Here is a 23452-nt window from a genome sequence, read left to right as displayed (position 1 = left end):
ACTCCTAGGATCCTGATGAGAACAACTTTGAAAACTGGTACCCACTTCCTGAAAACGTTTTCTAATACCTGAGATTTGCAGAATGGAAGGGATACATGTGCCTCCAAGCTTTGTACATACGCATACGCGCACACACACACACACTGCCAGCTTCAGGTTTTAGAGGGCTCTTGGGCAAGACACACGCACACACAAATCCATTCACAAAACAACAGGCAAATCTCGCCTCTCAGCCCGCTTCCCCCCAGTCCTGGCTCCAGGTTTTGGGGGGCCCTTGGGCAAGGCACCCTCTGTGGACCCCCTCCCTCAGTCAGTCGATCTTCCCACCACCATTGTCACCAGCTGATCCTGCCCCTCCTCCTCTTTCTCATCGTTGCTACCACTGGCTTGCCCGACAGGCAGAAAGCAAGTAGGCAAGCATCTCCTGCTCCTTCTCGCCACCACCATTTTGTGGGCTGGAGCAAGAGGCAGGTGAATAAGCCATTTGTAATTCTGAAGAGGAGGAGCAACTCCTGGGGACTCTTGTCAGTGGGCCCCTGCTGGGGCGTGGGCCGTCAGCAGGTGCCCCACCATGTCAATCCTTGACACCAGCCCTGTATGCATCTATGCATGCATGCATGCATACATGCATGTATGTACTCTTTAGGACTCACTGCTCACAGCGTCACGAGCAAGTTGGCCCAGGAGAAGAGGATCATCCCCAGAGGGATTGCAAAGCAGGTCACAAACAAAGCCATGATGTAGCTGTTATTGCTGCCGCCGCCAGTGTACCAGTTGGGTGTACCAGTTGGTGTACCAGTTGGATCCACAGGATGTTCCCAAGCCTAGGATTCAAGACAGCAGGAGAATTCAGTCCAAGAGGCCTTTGCAAAGGGGATCGGTGGTGCAAAGCAATCAAATGTAGAAGAAAGACAGGAGCTCAGCAGTTAGCTTTGCATGCCAAATGTCCCCAGTTCAGTCCCCGGCATCTCCAGTTGAAAATATCAGGTCCTGGGACCCTGGATAACCTCTTCCTATCAGTGGCCAACAATACTGGGCAACAAGGACCAGTGGACTGACCTGATATAAAACAGTTTCCCTTGTTCCAAAGAGAGAACATCTTAGCTGGGATCATTCCATTCAAACAACTATCTAGATGTTACCAGTGCATTGGTGGAGCTCTGCCTATGCTCAACTTCAGAGCTGAGTTTTCAAGGGGGACACTGAAAATTAGACAAAAACACAGGACTGCCACTGAAAACAGCAGTCCTGCGTCTCTCTCCAGTCATGGAGCAATGGAAGATGTGAGACGACATAACTTTGCTCCTCTTCTTATTTGATTATAGTCCTTTGTATCATACTTTTACAAATATTCCCCCCTCCCAGAAATGGCTAACACAGCCTTCCCCAACATGGTGCCATCCAGATGTGTTGGGCTACAATACATCTGGAGTATCCCGAGTGGTGCCAATGGATGGTTGCCCCCCCCCCCAGTCTCCGTATGTGTGTGGGGAGGGCATTTCAGGGGAGAAAGCAGCTTAACCTCCCGCACTACCCATGCATGCTGGTCCTGATCTGGATCAGTCACCTGTGCACTTACACTAAAGTAAAAGAAAAGTTAGGCTCAGCATTTAATGCAGCATGCAGTTTAGCACAAAGGCAGCTCCCGATTAAAGTGGCAGCGTACTCTCAACGTAAAGAGGAGGGAGTTGTTGGATCCAGAGACTTAGAACATCCCTGGGCATTTTTTACCTGTTAAGGAGAACATGAAACCTTCAAAACTGCATGCTGCGTGGCCAAACACAAAGAAGCCGTGGGCGTTGTCAGCAAAGCTGACGGTGCTTCTGAAGAAGGTGTCGAGGAGATCCACCGCAGCCAGTTCACTAGGAGGTAGTTCAAAGGCGACTGGAGCCTCTTGTACTGGATGGACACCATGATGATGAAACTGTCCACCAAGGCAGCTGAGACCGCCACTAGCCCCATGAGCACAGCCACCGAGGTGCAGAGACTCCACAGGGCCAGGTATGGCCACTGCGGCCCATCAATGGGGCCGGACGTTCCATTTTTCACATCGTCCTGGGGAGCACTGGAAGCCTGCATGTCCGCCACCTTGCTTGGCCAAGATGAAGCCAGGCAAACAACCCCCGAAGGGCTGCAGGCCCACTTTATAGAAAGCACAGGTGCTGCTGTTGGGAGCCCAAAGCAGATTCCACCATGAGGCATCTTAAGCTTTCTAAGCCCGGGTCTCGATAATACATGCTTAGCCACAAAAGCAGATAAAAGTTGAGAGTTGCGGGGGGTGGGGGGTGGGAGGGAATAGCCACCCCATTTAATTGAGTGGGAATTTATGCCAGCTCAGACATTAGTTACTTAGTTAAAATGTGGCTAGAAAAAAGTCTGTTATACATAATGTGATTATCCCCGTCTCCTGGGATGATCCCCAAAGTTGATTGTGCAGCATTGCTGACACAGCAGTGTATCGGTAGACAGATAGCCTTCACACACACACCAGGGGTGTTGCTAGGCCTGGGCCCAGCAAGTCCTGCACCCTGAATCTATTTTCCAGAGCCCTGAATGTATTCTGCAGGCCCCGGGGGTTCTGTTGATGCAAACAGAAGGCTGTTTTCTTTCCTCATCTTAATTGCCATTCAGGGGTTGATTTTCAAGGGGGCTTGCAGCTGAGGAGGGAAGGCGGAACTCTTCCCTCCCCACATGCTGCCTGCAACACACCCCATACACCTGCCCCACCACCCCGTATGGCATGTAAACGTAGAAAAAAAACTTCCAATGTTGCCAATGGAAGTTTTTCTCCTCTTCCTCCTCCTCCTGAACTTAATAGCAATGCACGGGTGATGTTATGAAGATTTCTGTCCTATGGCTCTGGGCCCTGATTCTTCTAAGTGCCTAGCAATGCCACTCACATCCACCCACATGACATTAAGAGGTGCCCTCGAGCAGGGGTAGGCAAGCTGATGCCCTCCAGATGTTTTGGACTGGATCTCCCATACGGTCTACTCAAAGACAGTGGGCAACCTGTCTTGGTAACCACTCAGTCTGCCTGCCAAAGCTAGGCTTTCCCGAGGCCCCTGTTCCTGTGCAGGGACCAATGCCTTACCAACCTGGTGGACCACATGTTTCAGTTTCCTTTGAGTAGACCATGTAGATGGGGAGACGCTTCAGTTTCACAGGAGGGTTAGGGTTAAGCCTCAGGTTAGGGTTAGGGTTGGGAAGGCTTTTGTCCCTGTGCAGTAACAGAGGCCCTAGGAAAGCCTACCTGGGCCTGACAGGCTGAGTGGTCCACTGGGACAGCTTGCATACTGTCTTGAGTAGACTGTGCAGATGGGGAGATGGTTCAGTTGCACGGGAAGGCTCTGCTAAGCCTCAGGTTAGGGTTGGAAAGGCCCACATCTCTCTGCAGGAACAGGGGCGTCGGAAAATCCCAGCTGGGAAAGACAGGCTGAGTGGTCCATCAGGACAGCTTGCAGATCACCAATCCAGACAGCTTCCATCTTGTCAGGATTCAGCTTCAGTTTATTGGCTTTCATCCAGCCCACTGCAGCCTCCAGGTGACTCCGACAACAAGGAGAAGTAGAGTGAGCTTCATTGGCGTACTGGTGAAACCCACGCCAAAGCTCCCAATGGCCTCACCCAACGGCTTCATATAGATGTTGAACAGCACAGGGGATAAGATAGAACCCTGTAGCACCTCACAGCTTAAGAGCCATGGGGGAGAACAGGAATCCCCCAATACCACTCTCCAGAGTCAGCCCCGCAGGGAGGAGCGGAACCACTGTAGCACAGTGCCCCCAATTCCCATCCCGCAGAGCTGATCCAGTAAGATACCTGTATCAATGGTATAAAAGCCCCTGAGAGATCCAGGACGATCAACAGGGTAGCACTCCCCCTGTCTTTCACCCGGAGTAGGTCGTCAGTCAGAGCAACCAAGGCTGTTTCAGTGCGGTACCCTGGCCTGAAACCAGACTGAAATGGGTCCATTTATAACAAGCAAGACAAACTTTTGAAACTTTTCCCTCTGCTTGTGTATTTATGTATTTATGTATTTATTTATTTATTTATTTGAGGTTCTATTTATAAAGATTAAACAAATCTGACAAAAAAGTACACATCATAATACTGAAATACAAAATTGATCCGTGAAGACGCAGGTTGGGATTGTCTCTGCAGCCGTCACATTGTAGCAAAACATTGGTATCAAACATTTAACAAGTCTTTTTTTTTGCATGACAACCACCAACTGGCATGCAATAGGTTTTTTTAAATATATATTTATATATTTATATGTCATATAATATATATTTATATATATACACAATCCAGGTAAAAAAAGGCTTTGATACAAAATGAAAGAATCCACATGGATCATGTTAGCATGAAAACCAGCACAAGGGCAGAAGATGTCCTTCAGACAGATATATAATGCTTATTCAATGTATAATTGAAAAGAATTTATCTTTGAGAAAAAGGCATCTATCTTGGCTGTCCCACAGGCTGCCTCACATGTAATGCTGTGCTGCCCTACATAGGAAAAATCTTTTGCGTAAGGAAAAAAATCCATCCACACTACCCCACTGTTAATGTGTGGTGGAAGGATTTCTTTTGCTCCATGCAGAAGAGTCACAATACCTATGCAGGCAGCTTGAAGCAGCTTTGAAAACCCTGATGGGCATTTTCATGTGTGAGATGTAAAACGTTTTTTGCTTGAACAGGGTTGGTGATGTAAAATCTACAATAGGCCACCTTCTCACCTGCATGACAAATACCACTTCCTGCTTTCTCAGCTGTGTTAAACAACGATCAGAAATCACAAGAGAGGTTCAGAGATAATTTGAGCCTCACTGTGAATGCGCCTCTGAAAGTAGAGCTCCAAATATCTTGCCATTTAAAGAGACAGAAAAGTAACACAACAAAAGCTATAATCTGACGAAAAAATCATGCACTTTTGTTTAGTGTACTCTAAAAGAGTATAAGACTGGAAATATTCTGTGAACAAAGATTTCCTGGAAGTAACAATTATTATAATGTCTTTTTAGAGAAGAGGATTATTAAATCTTTTTTTAAAGTTAAGAATCTGGCTAATCACAGAAAATATATTTTCTGATCCAAAAAATACATATATGGGGCAATCATTTGAAGGTAACCAGAGCAGTTTCCTCTGTAACAGAAAATGTTACAGGGAGATTTTGAACACATCTACGGTTTTTCTTATCCCCCGCACCCCGAGTGATCCACAAGCAATGGCAGCTGTTAAACCTCCAGAACAGGAAGTACTTTTTCACACTTCCTGCTTCTCACTACCCTTGCCCATAGGGACAAGTATGGAAGGCATTGGTTTTTGTGGACAGGTATCCAAATAATGTCTCATATTAGCTGGGGAAATCTGTAAACTAGACTCATAGGATCCCATCCAAGACAGGAGAAATGGATTGCATTGTGTTTTTATGGCATTCTGCAATCCTTCCAGAATGAGCACAACTTGCAAAGTCCAGACAAATGTACGAGTTTTTTAAAGGAAGAAGAAAATTGACACAGAGGAGAAACCTTCTGCCCTTATCTAGGGAGTCTGCCTTATACTATTAACAGAATAATGTTTGAACAAGCCAAATTACTTTGCTGTTTTTTTAAAAGATTGGCCACAGAAGTCAACGTTAAGTCTTTGAACGAAGCAGAAGGCTGACCTTCCCTGCTGGTTCCTCTGGCTCTGATGTAAATCCTCACTGATTGAGTTAGAGAAAGGCCTCCTTTAAAACTTGCACTTAACAAAAGATGACAGTAAGTTGCCATATGAGAGAGAGAGAGAGAAGATAGTGGTGTTTGAAGCTGGCAAGATAGTTCCCAAACAAGGAAGGCTTGTGGTTTCTTCAAAGTGTTAGCTGCACAGAGTGGAAAGTGAGGTCCCCTTGGCTTTTACAGAGCAATGGGAGATATCAGAAGGGAGAGGACATGCGTCTGATCTCTGATCATTCTCTGAAACCATGGGAAGCGATAGGCGATCCTTCGAGGGCCCCTTGTGTTTTTCCTAACGGGAGAGAGGGACCAGGAAGGAAGGAATCGCTTTGGCTACTGACACAGCCCTTTGTCATGTTTTTATTTTGTACAGATTGTCAAAAAGCAGAACTGAAATTAGGGATGTTGGAGAAAACAGCAAGGGATTCAGATGAGTTCGGATTTCTATCTATGAATCCGACCTGCAGATTCCAGAGCTTTTTCTGAGTCACGCAAATTCCGTGGTCTTTCTTGCAGACTTTTTTTTTTGTTTTACGGGGGGGGGGGATTTGTGCTAATTTGCACTGGTGCTAATGTGCACTCTCGCAATTTCACATTAGCTGATGTGCATTAGCGCTGATTCATTCACTAATGTGCATGTGCGAATTAGCGCAAGTGGAACAAAATTCTGGTACCCCCCTCGATGCCATCAATGAGCAGACGACGGAACGACAGATGCGTGACACTCCACAAAACACAGACAGAATGAATTTAAGAAAATCTGTAATCCTTAACTGAAACATTTTGGGGGCAAAACTAAAAGCAAACCCACACATACACACACGCGCACACACGTGCACACACACACTGAAAACGTGATCACTGGAAACATTAAATGCAGAAAAAGACCATGCCCCTAAACCATGAGAGGTGTCATCCAGGGTCACTTATTTCTGAGATTCAAGAAATGCTTTGTATTACCTACAGATACAAAAAACAAACCCACCCACCCCGAGCCCCATATAGATAGATATATTGTGCATTCATGTTGCCACTGCGTTCACAAGGCATCAAGAACTGGATTTAGTATACCAAATAAGTCACGGTTCTAATGCATGCAGGCCTGTCAGTTTTTCCCACTCCCCTTCCCGCCCTGCCCCCCCCCCCCCGAACACACACACACATTAAACTTGCTGCAAGAGCGATTTGAAGGCATCCTGGAGAAATCTCTAGGATTGAAGCTTGCCAAAGAACAGAAAATACACTGTTGTTTGGGGTTCAAAGAGTTCCCTGCAAATGGACTCACTCAAGGCTCCCAACCAAACCACGTAATCTTGTCGACTTGGGACCCACCCCACTGAAGAGAGTAAACAGATTGTCCAAAGGCAATGGTTGTTCCTTCGTTGGGTGGTGTGCTATATATTCCCCCAGGCCCCTGGGACTGGTGGGTGAAGTCAATCACTGAGGATGGCTCCTGGAAGCTCGTTGGTGAGTGTGTGCCAGCGCTCAATTTTCTTATCCTTATTTTTTAGGCAGTCAAACCAGTGCTTCAGACGCTCGCCTTTGGCGTTGATACCAAGCACAACACCACCTGAACACACAAGAAAGATAAATGGACAGGCAGAGTCAACTAATGGAGGAGTGTGACGGATCTAGGCTAAAGAAACACGATGAGGGGATCAAGTCTCTCTCTCTCTTTCTGTCATATTTTTTTAAGATTAGGGGTGGGAGAAATGCAGTCCCCTTCCCTTCTCTGTGGCATCCACTGTCACCTGCCACCACTGAATTTGCAGTGGCAAAACAAAAACAAAAAAAACACCAGCGGCTTACGCCTGAAATTTGGCGTGGAAGCAGCAAAATGAGCCTATTTAGCTTTCAAACAAAGCTAAATATGCCTCTTCGGGGCCTAAGTCAAGGAATAAACCCACATTCAGAATGACAGCCAACTGACATCACCAAAGACTCGACAGGACAGCTTGAATTATTGGGGGAAATTAAGGAAGCCATTAATAAAATCTACAAATTCCATCCCTGAACCCACTAATTTCAGTCAAATCATACCACCCTCGTAGCCTTCTAACAACAATAGCTAAGGGGCATGTCACAGTCCCTAAGTACTCCACTGTTTGGTAGAGTCATTTAAAAAACAAGGACAACTAGGCATGAAAGGAATCTGTCAATTTTGTTTTCTCATTTTTCCAATCTTAAATGCACTTCCTCTTAAACACTGGGAATTTCTCCAATCTTAAATTTGGCTCATCCTAAACTTTGAGGAGTTTTTTTTTTTAAAGTTTGCATGAAAATTGATAAACATCTTTGTGCTCCTTTCTCCTAAGACATGCATTTTTGCATGCATTTTGGCCCAATATACACATTTTTTTACAAGCAATTTTCCTAATATAATGCATTCTTTACCATTATTTTCCCCAACATACATATTTTTTGGTACGCATTTCTTTGACTGATGAACTCCATTGCAAAAATTGGGGAGGTGCCGATTTCGAAGGCTGGGTTTTGCTTTGCACGGTAGTTCAAGCCTGTGGAATTAGGTAAGTTCGCATTCAAATGTGATTAGGAAAAATGGCGAAATTAGATAAACTTGCCATTAAAATGCGAATTGAACAAATTTCTCCCCCATCTCTATAGGAGATGTTGGAGCGCTAACAGTGGTAGAGTTAGACGCACAAAGGTTGTGCGAAGAGATTTAATGAGGATATACCATTGTAAAGGAGGGGTTGGGTTGATGTGATAACTAGTCCAGGATCTACAAAAGAAACGCCCGTCTCTCTTGGGAACCTCAGACTTACCGATAAAGTCGTTCGATTTGCCGATGTCATAATCCCACACCGTCACCTCTAAGGTCTTCTTGGCCAAGTCACCATGTTTTATCTCATAGCAAAATTCCTGTGGGGAAGAAGAATCTTGCACAGGCCGAACGTTTCACTTAAGACCCCCAGCACCCTTACGCTGAGCCAGGGCAGCGATCTTGAATTAGCTGGTGGCGCAATATGGAATTTGCCACTTGTTGACATTTGTAGTGAACGGCAAGTGGGGAGGTATGCAACCGACTTCAGCCAGAGGCTTCACCCCTGTTCTTCTACAAAATCGATTGGTCAGGGGTTTGAAGCCAAATCTCATGGCCTGAGGCCGAGGCTAGCGAGCTACTTTGGACTCTGTGTGCTTAGGCTTTAGTGCCCCCTGCTGGCACAGTCAGGGAATAGGTGTGTGTGCAATATCAGCCCTTGTGATTGGCTGGCAGTGTGATGCCTTTGGATTGGCAAGGCCCGGTATAAATACATGGAACCTAGCATTTTGCTCTTCGCCAGATCAACAGAACAACATTCCCAGCCTGCTTCACTCTGGGCCCCAGCTCAGACTAGGGTGGCCTGTTTCCTCTTTTACAGAGGATCATCCTCAATTTGATGAGGTGCCCTGTTCAATTCTGGTTTAAAGCTAAAGACCCATAAGAACAGTTGCCCGTCCACAGTGAACACCTGAACATCAGACTGAATAAGCAGGCGCAAAAGTCACAGCTTTCTGCACTATGGTGAGATGCACTGTTGTTCTATTAAAATTATAATAATAATAATTTCTAAATTTGCACTGATACCAACAAATTGTCATATGCAATTTTTCTGCAAATCAGCACCCCCTTTTCTCCTCTTTTTTGGTGATGTATTTCCTCCTTGTGGGTGATTCAAAAGTGGCCATCCTAGCTCAGGCCCTCAGCTATTGCTTCAGCCCCACATCTCCCTGGCCTCTGTGTTGGAGAATACACACACCTCAAATTTGAATTCAGGTATGCTCACAGATAGCCCTGATTCTATTTCCCAGGAGAGACACATATAAAAGCTAGCCCTGGTTAATCTTAGCTTAACATTATGGCTGGTGCAGCCAGAACAGAGGGTGATGTTGAGCAGAAGAATCCGAAAACCTGGAGGCGGAGCTAGAACGGAACGTAGCAACTCAGTGGGAGGAGCTTAGCCAAAGGCAGAGTTTACTAGCTTGTCAGAATCCAGTACCGGTCAAGCTATCAGAAACAGCTGAGCCATTGGATCGCGAAAACATCAGCTCATTAGCATTCCTAGGGCTCTCTTCATCACCCTCTTACATAGACAGAGAACAAGCTCCTGAAGTCCAAGCAGACACACCTCGTTGAATTCAGGGTTCAGGGTTTTCTTCTTCACCGCCGTCTTGTGCTTAGATTTTTTGTCCTCATCCGGTTTCAGGTATCTGCAAAGAAACCACCACCAGCATCGATGACCTTTGCCGTAATCCATGTCACAAGTTAAAAAATAAGTAACAACGCACATTAAGAAGAGTAGTCTGTCCATCTTTGTAGCTGTCTGCCTGTTGCTCTCTATACTAGTGAATGGACCCAGCTTCACGTGGGTTAGAATAGCCCATAGTTCGATACAGCAAAGCCTTCAAGGAAACTTATGCAGCTGTCAAAGGTGGACACATTGTGTCCACTCTGTCTGAGTCGGGGGGGGCGCTGCCCCACAGTAGGGGGCAGGTGACTAACACTGTCCCTTGGCTTACTAATCTCCCCTGGCTTCAAACTGTTTGGGATGCAAAGCTATGTTCTGGTTAGTGGACGTCTGTCCCCTAGTGGCTGAAAATGTTACTTCAGGCTTCAACCACATGGACATATTTAAATTCACTTAAATTAATTAATGCATTTAAAAAACAAAAGAACCCTGAGGTGCATAACACTAGGGGCTCCTTAGTATGCATGCCAAATTTGAGGTGTCCAGGTCCCATGGTCTTGGAGTGATGGCGCTGAGACTAGGGGAGAGACGTCTACTACCCAGAACACAGCGTTGCTAGACAGGCCCCCCCGGCCCCCCATCTAGCTGGGGCTCTGCAGAGCGGGAGGAAAAGAGGCTGGGGAGGCTGGAGGATTCTTCGTGAGCCAGCCTCCCCAGTCCCCTCCCTGCTAACCACCCCCACCCTTTCCCCCCTCTCCGAGGTCGCTTTTGAGAGATCAGAGAGGCAGCTGGCATGGTTCTCTCTGCGCTGGCTGCAAGGGGGAGGGGCCAGGGCGTGCGGACTCCTGGGTCTGAGCGCTGTCTCCAACCTCGGATCCAGGAATGCCAACTGTCCTATGGCTTCCCAGACACTGTCGAGGGGCCGCAGGATCTCTCTCTAAATCTACCAATTATATGAATAAACACTGCAGTCTTGGTACAATAAAAAAAGATTGCGCTCTCGCTGGAGTTCGTCTGGAGGTGGACAGATAAATGAAAAACATAAAATGGAAACAATAAATGATGATAAAAACCGGCACAAGTTCCCCAGCGTGGTGTGCCTCACCTCGCCTAATAGCAGGCCGGAGTGTCTCTCTACTACAAATGGGGAATTAGGTTACTCGGGAGAATAAGCAGATGAAGCCGTGAGGGGCACTTAACAAGCCAAAGATCGGAGGGGTGTGTGCACAGGCACCAGGGTGTGTGTGTGTGTGTGTGTATTACAGATACTGCCTTTCCATCCATAAAACCTAATTAAGAATACAAAAGCAGAAAATGTCACGCATAGGTTGCCCGTCTGCTGTGTGCCGGGCTGATTTCAAGGCCTGGATTATTTCAAGGAAGATAACTTGAAATTACAGCAACGTGGCTAATGCTGTGGGGTTGGCCAGGTTACGAGGGGGAACCATAGCTGCCACATTTATTTATTTAAAGTAATTTTTATCCTGCTCCTCTGCACGCACGCGCGCACGCGCGCACACACACACACAGGCTTCCGGAGTAGTTAACACATAATGGGTGAAACAAGACTGTGGAATTCACATCCACAAGATGCAGTGATGGCCATCAATTCGGATGGCTTTAAAAGGGGACTGGACAAAGAATGGAGGAGAAGGCTATCAACTTAGGAATATAGGAAGCTGCCCTATACTGAGTCAGACCCTGGGTCCATCTAGCCCAGTATTGTCGACACTGACTGGCAGCAGCTCTCCGGGTTCCAGGCAGGGGTTTTCCCTGCCCTACCTGGAGATCGGACCTGGGACCTTCAGCGTGCAAAGCAGGTGCTGTACCACTGAGCTACGGTCCCTCCTAAATGGCTACTAGTCCTTGATGGCTACGTGCTACCCCTAGTACCAGAGGCAGGATGCCTAAGGACAACAGTTGCTGGGGATCATGGGTGGAATGGTGCTGTTGCACTCAGTCTCGGACTAGATGGACATTTGTAAAACGATGAATGGTTTTTCTCCTTCTCCGTTACAGTACCACACACCAGCTCCACCCAATCAAACTGATCAGCAAAAGGGACCCAGGGAGCTGCTGTAATCAGAGTCAGATCGCTGGTCCGTTTAGCCCAGGGCGCAAACCTCCAGCCCAGGGACCACATCTGGCCTGCCTGGGTTCCCAGTCCACCCCTTCAGGGTTCCCCAGGAAGCTGCATCACCTTTCACCCAACCACCAATCATTCGGTGGTTCCCTGGCGCTTGTGCATTTTTCTCTCCCATTCTAAAAGGTTGAAATGCCTCTCCCAAGGCTTAATTCATGGCAGGAAGAGCTTTAAGCTAAAATAGGCTGGTATTTTGGGTCTTGGATTTGGCCCCACCCACCACTGGAATGCAGCCCCTGAGATCTTCTCTGAAGTGGGAAGGAGGTTTTGCACACCTGATCTAGTCTAATGGTGTCAACTCCGGCTGGCTCTCCTTTCCTATCACCAGTAACTCGATCCTTTTAGCTGGGTTGCTGAGCATTGAACCTGGGGCCTCCTGTATCCAAACCATTTGCTCTGCCTCCGAGCTATGACCCATCCCTTTCATACCCAGAGTCAGATGATTGGTTCCTCTTGCCCAGTATTGTCTGGGCTCCCTGGGAGCAGCTCTCCTGGATCACACATGCAAGGAGAAAAGGATGCAGAGAGAGGAGGAAAATAAAGCAAGCTGAGGCTTTAAACGTCTTAAAGTTACAGCTCTTATAACAACCAGCTGGGAGTGGACGCAACGGGTAGATTGGTGAATCGGCCAATTGCTGGGGAGAGCTAAAGACAGCTGGTGTCTCAGCAGGGCCAATGGAATAGCCCTGCTTCACTTCTCCCCCTCTGCTCTGCAGGCTGATCTTCAGAAAACTGCCTCCTTTGGTGAACTGCTGAACTGCAAGAGGCAACCTTCTCAGCAAAGGATCATCTGGCCTTGGGCTGACTCCACCCACCAGGTTGGCCATTGGATCCTTCTGGCCAGAAAGGGCTATAAAAGGGCTCCCTGTTGCTACTGTCTCTTGCTTGGGCAACAAGCACTACCCAAAGTCTGGTCCTGTATCCTTTGGTCTTACCTCCTGTCTTGACTCATGGCTCCTGGCTCACCTCAGACTGCTGTCACATCTGAGCCCTGACAGCCTGTCGCATCCTTCCTCTGCTACTGCCTTCATCCACATGGACACAAATTACTGAGTCAACCTCTTGACTCAGCTCAAGAGTACTGTGACTCAGCTTAGCTTCCCAGAAAGATCCCGAATCGAATTACCACTTCCTCTCCTCCACCCCACCTTCCCCGAGAGCAGCCATGGACACAATTACCCGCCGCCCATGGAGGAAAAAACAGATAGGCTTCTCATTGCACGGGTATCAGGTGAGAGGATCAGCAAACCCTTTCATATACTGGGGATGGGTGGGTAATGGATCAGATTAATTACTGAGATGCAAAGCTAGAGATTGCACAAGCTGGAACGAAAGGAAAGCAATGGCGGTGTCAGGCCTGGCCAGGCCAGCAGTGGTTAGAGCAGGGTCAGGGAACCTTTTCCTGCTGTGCTCCACAGTACCTTGCTTGGAAGCGACCAGCACCTCAGTTCCAGCCAAGTGGGCAGGGCAAGAGCAAGGTCTGCAACACAGAGATCCATTTACAATGCAACAAGCAAATCTCTCCTCTCACCACACTTCCCCCAGTGCTGGCTCCGGGTTTTGGAGGGCCCTTGGGCAAGGCGCCCTCAAGGAGCCCCCTCCCTCAGTGGGTTGACCTTCTCACCACCACGGTCACCAGCTGCTCTTCCTCCTCTTCCTCTTCCTCTTCCCCATCATTGCTGCCACCTGCTTGCTTGGCAGGCAGGGAGCCCGTGAACAAGGAGGCCGCGGCATCTCCTGCTCCTCACCACCACCACCGTTGTCTGGGCCAGAGCCCAGGTTGCAATGGGGAAGAGGAGGAGCAGCTCCAGGGGAGTCTTGTCAGTGGGCCCTGCTGGGGTGTGGGCCCTCAGCAGGTGCCTGACCATGCCATCCCTTGAGGCCTGCCCTACTTCCCTCTCTTACTCAAAGCTAAGTAGAGCGAAACAGGCATGGAGGCTGGTTGAGATTCCTGGTCATTATCATTAGAGCATCTCTTTCCGACCCTGCACAGCTTCCATGTTCCACGCTCAGGCTTCTGAGCTGTTAATTTGGTGGTCTAATCTGAGTTTGAATGCGCTCCTTTGCAAACAACGTCAAACTATTTTCAGGCATGTAAATCAACAAATGAGTGGATTTATTTCAGTTCAAATCTTGGCTCTGTGGCTCTTTTACACTGCTCGTGCATTACCCTCTGACCCATTGGGTTGCAAAGGTGCACATTCGAACCCAGATCAGGCTGAATTAACATAAGCTAGTGTGCCTGCCTGGTTCCCAGCATCTCTTGGGGACACTCAAGGAAGCTGATGGGATGGGGGAAGTGGCTGAGGCCTGCTTTCCATTCCCGGCTTTTGCCAATCCATGTAGAGACAATACTGAGCTTGACAGATTAATGGTCTGTCATAGTATAAGGCAGTGTCCTACATTCATCATCTATCAAGGCAGAGCCATAGGAGGCTTGGTGTGGGTTAGTGACTTCTCACATTCCATCCAATTGGCACTGTGCACAGAGTGTCTTCTACAGCAGCCGATAAGAATGGGTTTCCCCTGAACTCGATCCTTTGGGAAATGATTGTATGCCCGACTGAGATGGGATGAGCATGCTTCAGATTATGTCTATCTGGATGTTGTCTCTGACATTCCTTGAAGCATGCTTTGGCCGCGAACATGGTACTGTAAATATAATCTCCAAAGGAGAACCCAAAAGGGAGCTGGGGGCGAAGCTTGTAAGAAAAAGCAATCTGCAGCTGCTGTTGCCTCATTTGCATATCTTAATGAAATCGACTAATTTCAGCAAGGCAGGGCAAACATAACGAAAAAGAGGAAGAAGGCGAGAAAGAGTGAGAGAGACAGAAGAGAAAACAAGAAGAGAAAAGACCCAAGGTTCCCAATCCAAAAAGCTAGTAATAACAAAGTTCAATAGACTGTCTTTTTGTTCCCCAGTGGCAGTCCCTGCTACTTTCATGGCCCCCAAATTCTTTCTTCCTACTCCAGTCAAAAAATTCTCAAGAGAGAACTTAGGACTCAGCCTTACTCAGGAGCGCAAAATGCAAACCCTCTGGTACTGAGGATGGAGATTAGCCTGGTGAACTCCCTCCTTAGGGACCATGTGTGCTGAGGCATTGTTGCCCTCTTCAGGCAGAGAAGGGAATAACACAAATGTGCAGCATTGGCCCCTGTGATTGGCCAGCAGTATGAAGCCTTTGGGTTGGCCAGGCCTTGAATAAATACTGAGAGCTCGGCCTTCCATCATTGCTTGGTCAACAAAGTGGGACTTTCTTCCCAGCTTTGTCCTTCCTTCAGGTTCCGGCTTCTTGTTCCTGAGTAGCCCTGAGCCAGAGAACTCAACTTGCAGGACAAAAGCAGGTACACACCTGCCTGCCACTGTGACCTGGCCCTGAAAGTAGCCTAATAAACACTATGTGTGCCAGCACCTTCTGTGGCCTTATTCTGCAATAAACTGTTTACCACTCCAGATACGAGACCCTTGCCAAGAGGTGTCAGACCCTTGCCAAAGGCTGCTTTGTTTTCCCCAGAGAACGTATGGATGAAGCTAGGAATGCTCCAAAGCCTCCCCACGGTGTATGTGACAAAACCTTCCACCTCCATTCTGCGTGTGACAAACAACTGGCGTGAGTCAACTGCCTTTGCTTCCTCGTCTCCATTCTGTTTTGCCAGCGCTCTCTCCGGCACCTTCTCCCTGTGTCAGAGGCAGGCTCAGCTCCCCTGCCTCTCCCCCAGCTTTTAATTGTTTTTGGTTTTTTTACATTGTCTCTAGTTATACACCATGCAGGCAACCGTGCATGGAACACAAAGCCCCGAAAGGTGTTCTACAGAGAGGAAGGGAAGGTGCACCAAATGGAGACCTTGGGAGCATGGCGACTGGGAGGGGAGGTGCCTCTCTTCTCAGGGGATGCTGGCTGAGAGTCATGACAACAGGGGAGTTTACCTCTGAATAGCAGACGCTGGGCCGAAAACATCAAGGCGGGAACATCCCCATCATTCCTGGTTTATGAGCTTCCTGGGTAACAGATTTCTGGGCTAAATGGGGCACCGTGGTCTGATCCAGCAAATCAATACTTATATTCCTGCAATGTGCCGTCAAGCGGTTCCCCCCACCCCACCCAGAGATGAGATAACCACCAGTTATCCATCGGCGAGAGCCTGATAAACTGTCAGCGTCCTGTCTTCCTATTTCAATCAACCCATTATTCGGGACCTGAGGATTAGAATCTTGCCTTTTTCATGTGTATTGGTCGTCTCTGTGTTTATGGATTTTTATGTATCGACAACAGTGCTCTCCATGGTCCTGAAGGGGACCCCAAAGTCCCTGGCTGATGGCTGCAGTGCTGGCCATGGTCCTGAAGCGGTGCTGCCCTGGGTGTGATCCTGTCCGCTGAGTTTCAACTGGGGCTTGCTGCTGTCCCTGATCTTGAGGACCCAGTCAGTGGTGACTAAGAGGTGTCCAGAGTTTGGGCAGTATGATGTACAGTTGGAGCACACTAGGTTCCCTTGGTAGGATATTGCCTTGGGGTATGATCTCCAGAGTTCCACAAGTCCTGACACAACCTCCAAATCCATCTTGTCAATGGGCCCCTGCTGGGATGTGGGCCGTCAGCAGGTGCCCAACCATGCCGACTCTTGACGCCACCCTGTTCAGCAGTGGGGCAATCAAGGGAAGGTGTTCCATACCTGTGGATGCCACAGACTATCCCAGCAAACAACACCTACAAGGCACCCTTTTGCCTGTCTTCAGGCAGTTGAAAACACAAGAATTGGCCTTCGAATGGGTCACGCCATTGCTCTGTCTAGAAGTATCTTCTGCACTGACTGGTGACAGTTATCTGGGATTTTGGATAGGGGCCTTTATCAGCCTTCCCTGGAGATGCCAAGGATTGAACCTGGGATCTTCTGCGGGCCAAGCTGGTGCTCTGCCACTAAGGTGTGACCCTGTATCCCCAAAAGAAAGTCAGATTCCAGTCCTCAGGGTTCTAAATAAGAGTTGGTTGAAACAGGAATATAAGAGGCTGCCTCACACTGAGACAGGCTATTGATCCACCTTGCTTACTAACGCCTACACCAGGGGTGCAGGACCTCTTTCAGCCCGAGGGCAAGTTCCATTTCAGAGATGCTTTGGGGGGCTGCATTCCAGTGGGGGTGCCAAAATACAAACAATGCCAGCATAATTTGGCATAAAGCTCTTAGTGCCCAGTAACAAAGACTTAGGAGAGGCGTTGCAACCTTTAAGAACAACACCCTTAAGGTGTTGCAACCTCCTCTTTAAGGGGAGAGTGGGGGGAAACTTCAGAAAAGCCAGAAAGCCACCAAATGATTGGTGTTTGGGGGAAATCAGAGTAGGTCCAGCGGAAGGGGGTGTAGCCACTTGGGGCACCCCAGAAGTCCAAGTTGGAACCCAACTTTATTTACAGTGCAATCTTTCACATGTTCTTGGTTGTGGAGCCCAGGATGTACGATTCCCAGGCTTTGGGGGCTCATCTAGCCATCTTATTATCTCCATTAGCCTGGCCTCTTTTTGATTCCCATCTCCTTCTGGAGGATGGAGGCCTTTTTTGACCTGCCTTTTTGTCGGTTCTTGCTGTTGTTGTGATGCTGTTGTTGTGATTGTTGCATTCTGTGAATTTATTGATGTCTGCTGCCTTGATCACTTTTGTCTGAAGGGGAAAGATGTGGTCAAAATAAAAACAACAACAGCAACCCACAAATATTTCTTTGGAAGTAAATCCTATTGTGGCTTACTCTGAGGAAAGCGACTGCAAGACTGCAGCCTTCATTTTAGGCAGTAGGTTACCCCCCCCCCCCCCGGGTGTGTTTAATTAAACAGTGAGAATGCTGCTTTATGACTCTTTCAGACATTTTTTAATGCTACTGCTGCTCTGCAACTGCTTTATCTTCCTTTAATGCTGCTCTTTGCCATGTTATTATTGTGATTTATTTATTGCTCTATTATTATGCTTGGTCCTGTATGTTGCTGTTCTTTTTTTAAAAAAAATTGCAATGCTTTGTGAATTTAACATACACACAGTCAGGTGGGAGAGAAATACTCCAAATAAAAATGAAATAAATAGATAATGGCTGTGGACAGTCCCCAGAATGGGAAGCAGAAGGCTAGGAGGAAGTGTGCGAAGAACAGTTTTGAACTGTGAGACAGAGAGTGTACGCAGGCCATTTCTACTTTGAATTGGTTGAAATTGAAGGCGCCGGGGGTGGGGGCGGAAATTCCCTTTGGGAATCTGCTGCAAACAGGGCTGCCTGCTGACAAGAGTGCCTGTTTGCTTCCAATAGGGTCCACTTTTGTAAATAAGCCACACATTACCAAGACATCACTGGTGCTCAAGACAAATCTAACCCGGGGTCTACCTAGCTTGTGCAACAAAACGATCAACCTCAGGCCTGGGGGCAAAAATCTGGCCCATCTGGGGCCCCAATCCAGCACTCCAGGATTCCCCAGAAGGCCATGCACTGCTTTTCCCCCAACCACCAATCATTTGGTAGTTTCCCAGCTTTTGTGCAGTTCCGCCCCATTCTTAATGTTATTATTTATTTATTTAAAATATTTCTTGGCCACCTTTCAGGGCAGAAGCCCTCCCAAGGCGGTTTACAACAATAAAATACATAAAAACAATTAAAATATTAAAAATGATAAAAAATATAAAAACAATAAAACCAACAATAAAACCAACAACAATGTGAACACCCGCAACAGCAACAATAGCAGTCATATCAATAGAAGGCCAAGATAAAATACTATGTTTTCAAGGCCTTCTTAAAAGTCTGCAATGACGGACCATGGCGGACCTCCAGTGGCAGCTTGTTCCAAAGGTGTGAGGCAGGGGCAGATTTGTGCAAGAGCCGGATAAAAACATAATTTTTTTTTTACCCCATTTGCACAAATTCAAAGACCAGAAAAAAAGATCCAATTTTTGTGCACATCATGCCCCCCCCCCCCCGCATAGGTCTATTTAATGTGCGCAAAAAAATGAACTTCTCCAGAACTGGGGCAGGGGGGAAATCTGCTACAGTCCGCCGCCACTTATCAGAATGGAGGCACTGCAAAATCCTGTCAGGCTTAAATGGAATAGAATTTCGAGCGTCGAACATCCCTATTTCAAGGTAAAAAACTGGTGAGGTCAGCTGCAGGTTCCATACTTAATGGAGGATCTAGTTTAGCCCTGAGAGGAGGTGATTATAGGGAGCTGACTCAAACAGAGATGCAACAGGCAACTTCTTCAGTGGGTGGGGTAGCTGGTGGCTCAAAGGATCCTTCTGTTCCTTCTTTTTTTCTTTCTCGGGTCACCACCGCCAATACTCCTCTCCATGCCTGCTTTGGGAATCACTGGCGGGGCAAGCAACCTGAATGAATCTGGAGGGATGCCCTTCCTCCGCCTCTGTGTGGACAAGACCTATTCTGGGAGGGTTTTAAAAAAAAGAAAGAAAAGCTACTGAGAGAGTCATATCAAAACATCATCAGCCCTGTGTCACGCCAGAGCCTCGAACAGAATAGCAATGAGGTTGGGGACCTTCAGTGTGGTGTGTGTTTACAGCTCTCCGCATGCTGATAGTCTCTCCCCATGTGGGGTTAAGCAGCACCAGTTTTTTTTAATCCAGCTTCAGATGCAGGAAGACAGGGGGGAGCAAGAGAATGGCAGGAGCTCATGGTTACTATTTATTTAAGAACATAAGAAGAGTCCTGCTGGATCAGACCTAGGGTCCATCTAGTCCAGCATTTTGTTCTCACAGTGGCCAACCAGCTGCCCACGGGAACCCCCCAGCAGGACATGAGCGTAACAGCACCTTCACACCCATGTTCCCCAGCAACTAGTATACATAGGGTCACTGCCTCTGGTCCTGGAGGTAGCACATAGCCATCAAGACTAGTAGCCATGGGTAACCTTCTTCTCCAGGAATTTGTCCAACCCCCTTTTAAAGCCATCCAAATTTTAAAGCCATCACTACATCCTGTGGTAGCGAGTTCCATAGTTTAACTCTGCTCTGTGTGAAGAAGCCCTTCCTTTTATCTGACCTGAATCTCCCACCAATCAGCTTCATAGGATGACCCCATTGAGTTCTAGTATTTTGAGAGAGGAAGAAAAATGCCTCCCTCTCCACATTCTCCATACCATGCATAATTCTGTAGACCTCCATCATGTCTCCCCTTACCCTCCTTTTTTCCAAGCTAAACAATCCCAGCTGTTGTAACCTTTTCTCATAGGGGAGATGCTCCAGCTCCTTGATCATTTTTGTTGCCCTTTTCTGTACTTTTTCCAGCTCTACAATATCTTTTTTAGGTGTGGTGACCAGAACTGTACATGGTAAGTGTGGTCACTGCTTTAAGGCAGCTATTTAATAACAGGCCTTGCGTAATGAAAGGTAATAATCAAAAATTAGACAAGCTCTCATTCCTCATCAAAAGAACACACATGTTCACACTCTGAGCTACCTATGTCTGGTTTTATCAGTGTGGTGTAATGGTTAGAGCAGGGATGTCAAAATTCTTTCAGCTCAAGGGCCAAATTCAGTTTTGGAGAGGCCCACAGGTGCCACATTCCTGTGGCAGGCCAGCGGAAGGTGGCATGGTTGTCTGAGATTCAACACCCCTGGGTTAGAGCATCCGACAACAACTGCATAGACCTGGGTTCAAATCCCCAATCAGCCATGAAGCTCACTGGGGAACCTTGGGTATGTCGTCCTCTCTCAGCCCTAACCTCCTTTGAACGGTTGTCCTACTAAAATGGTGGGCAACGAGGGGAGCTGTGAGTTCTCTGTGAGCAGCTGAACTAGAATTTCCCAATACATCTTTCTGGGAAGGTTACTAAAAGCTCATACCCAGGCCACGTTTTAGCCAAACTTCCCCCAAATACAGTGACATGCAGTTAGATCACTAATAAAGCCGCAAACTTCAAATTTGGAATAATCAAATGCAGTAAGCCACAATACAGTAACAACTCACACAGCAGCACGGAGGCAAATGGAGAGCCAAAACCATGCCCTTGGTTTCAAAAAATGCCAGAAGGAAAAGAACAGCCATTGGCAGACAGCTAACAGAAGATCTCAGGTTCAGTTGGCAGCATCTCCAGTTGAAAGGATGAGGTAGTACAGGGGTGTTACCTTTTTGTCCCCTGATTGCCAAATTCAGTTTTGGAGAAGCTCTTAAGGGCTGCATTCCAGTGGAGGGCCAGAGTGGAGGTGAAAGGGGCCAAAATATGAAAAATGCCAGCGTATTTTTGACTTCAACCCCTGGCTGCCAGTCATTAAGCCTTGGGGAGGCATTTCGAAATTTTGGAATGGGGGGAAACATACACATGAGTCGGGAAACCACCAACAATTGGAAGTCAGGGGAAAATGAGGTGGGGACATCCAAGAAACTCTGGAGTTTCTTGGGACACTGCATTTGGCCCATGGGCCTGAGGTTCAACATCCCTGAGATAACACATTGTGGAAAGCAACTGTTTTCTGCCTGCGATCCTGCAGGGCACAAATAGACCAGTGGTTTGACCTAATATAAGGCAGCTTCCATTCTTCTTTCCTAAGAAAATGGGCAGGCAGTTGGTTCAGAATGGAGAAAACGATGTCACACATTGCTAACTTACGGAACTCACTGCCCCAGGATGTACTGATGGCCAAATAAGTAGACTAGGAATGTCAGAAAAATCTATTTGGGAGTGGAGTTTGATGGGTTTTCCAAGACTCGCCCCCCCCCCCCCCGACTTCGTTTCAGTTCCTGCTGCAGCACCTGACTCAATCTACAGTGAGTTGGGCTGGTTCATGGATTTTTGGGGAATTTTGTGCATTTTGGGAAGGCCAAATTATGGCTGAACTTGTGTAACCTGTGCAAATTTGGTTTCAATTTGTGCAAATTCAGATGTAATTTGCCCCATCCGCAAAAGGTACAAAAAGGTTCCCAGAGTTCGGGGAACAGCCCACAACTTGGCTGGCAGATGCAAAGCAAGTCATACACACCGCGGAGCTCTATCAAGCCAAAAAAGAACCGGATTTCCTAGCGGTGGACCTTGCTAAGGTAGATCTATTCCACGGAGAATAGTTTAACCAATGGCAGTTCTCTGTAACAGGTAGCTTAAGCCTCCCTCTTCAGAGGTGGCCTCCACCTGAATGCCAGATGTTTATGGAGCTTGGTGAGTTCACTGCTGGAGCGGCTTCTTTCCCTGTAACCCGGAAGGTCAATGAAGCAGGAATTCTTGACCTTTCCAGGGGAAGACCTGGTAACTTGCAAATGGCACGGCGCTCACTTACGTCTTCACGTAGGGGTCCGAGTAGCCGTTGGCGTCCATGGCGGCCAAGTGTGCACAACGGACGATGCCCACCAGCAGGCCTTGCTTTTGGGAGCTGTATTTGAGGGAGATGAGGATCCGGCCACGCTCCTCCAAGGACTTGTCTTCTGTTTTGTCTATCTGTGAGGAGAGTGGGGGGAAAAGGAGACTCAGCCCGTGGTTCAGGGGGGTTGAACCTCCGCTCTGTGGGCCAACTCCGGCCTACCAATACAGCCATCCACAGTTCCTCAGATGGCCATGCCCTCTTCCCTTGGCCACACCGTCTTTCCCCCGACTATCAATAATTGGGTAGTTTCCTGGTTTTGCATTTTATTTCCCCATTCTCAATGGTTGGAATGCCTCTCCCAAGGCTTAGATACTGGCAGTGCGAACTCTAAGCTAAAATATGCTGGTTTTCTGGCTCCACCACTTTGTCTTTGGCCCAGCCCCTTCGGCCTTCAGCCCCACCCACACCTGGAAAGTGTTCCCCGAGGGCTGCTCTGAAATGCAATTTGGCCCATGGCTGCTTCCTTGGCCCCAATCTGGTGGACAGCTCCTTGGTCCTGATGGTCAGATGGGAATGCGAGCCACACGGCAGGAGTGGGACAGTTATGGGGAAGCCACCATCCATACACATCCATAAAACGGGAGGTGATGTATCAGCCAGAGAGTTGAAGGCTGTCTGAGGAGGAATTGCTCCACGAGGGGTGCGCTCATTCCATAGTTGCTTCCGCTAAGCAGGATCTGCAGGTTTCCCAAACCCTGCAGAACTTGTACGACCTGGCAAAAGGTGAGGAAAAAAATAAATGTATGTGTGTGTCTGTGTGTGTGTGCGCATGCCTGCCTGTGCGTTTGTGGGTATGTGTGTTTGTCTCTGTGTTTGCTTTTGTGGGTGTCTGTGTGTTTGTGTGTGTGCCTGTCTGTGAATTTTTGTGTCCTTTAATGTCTCTGTGTTTATTTGTGTGTGCCTGACTGTGTGGTTATTTGTGTGTGCCTCTCTGTGTATTCTTTGTGTCTGTGTGTGCCTATGTGTGTGCATGCATGCATGCGCCTGTCTGTGTCTTTGTGTGTACATCATAGAAGCAAAATCTCTTCCCTTCAACTTTTAACTGTTGTCTAGCGATAGACAA

The 23452-nt window shown here is 47.7% G+C and overlaps 2 protein-coding genes across 4 annotated transcripts in view; both read right to left on the bottom strand.

The window, feature by feature from the left end:
- Positions 1-656: 656 nt before the first annotated feature.
- Positions 657-2079, bottom strand: LOC146334877 (pinopsin-like). Its single transcript, XM_084823310.1, is given in 4 exon segments — positions 657-824; positions 1229-1248; positions 1732-1857; positions 1860-2079. Coding segments are annotated over 4 exon segments (534 nt in total).
- Positions 2080-6470: 4391 nt separating this feature from the next.
- The window catches only part of DOC2B (double C2 domain beta), a 109829-nt gene continuing 92847 nt past the window's right edge, over positions 6471-23452 (bottom strand). Inside the window, exons 6-9 of one of the 3 annotated variants that reach the window (XM_084822945.1) lie at positions 22306-22463; positions 9855-9936; positions 8511-8607; positions 6471-7294 (exon numbers count right to left, since the gene is read on the bottom strand). In XM_084822945.1, coding sequence (XP_084679071.1) covers positions 7158-7294; positions 8511-8607; positions 9855-9936; positions 22306-22463 — 474 coding nt within the window. In that variant the 3' untranslated portion in view covers positions 6471-7157. Of the gene's footprint in view, positions 7295-8510; positions 8608-9854; positions 9937-18604; positions 19463-22305; positions 22464-23452 lie in introns of those variants that run through there. The other 2 variants (XM_084822944.1, XM_084822946.1) reach the window with 2 other exon arrangements.

This window comes from Heloderma suspectum, chromosome 16, assembly GCF_057233095.1.
Source record: "Heloderma suspectum isolate Gila_16-S chromosome 16, 16-S_ref, whole genome shotgun sequence".
In the NCBI taxonomy this organism is placed as follows: Eukaryota; Metazoa; Chordata; class Lepidosauria; order Squamata; family Helodermatidae; genus Heloderma; species Heloderma suspectum.
Note: the sequence above shows the minus strand (reverse complement) of the source record. Positions and strands in the feature narration are given on the sequence as shown.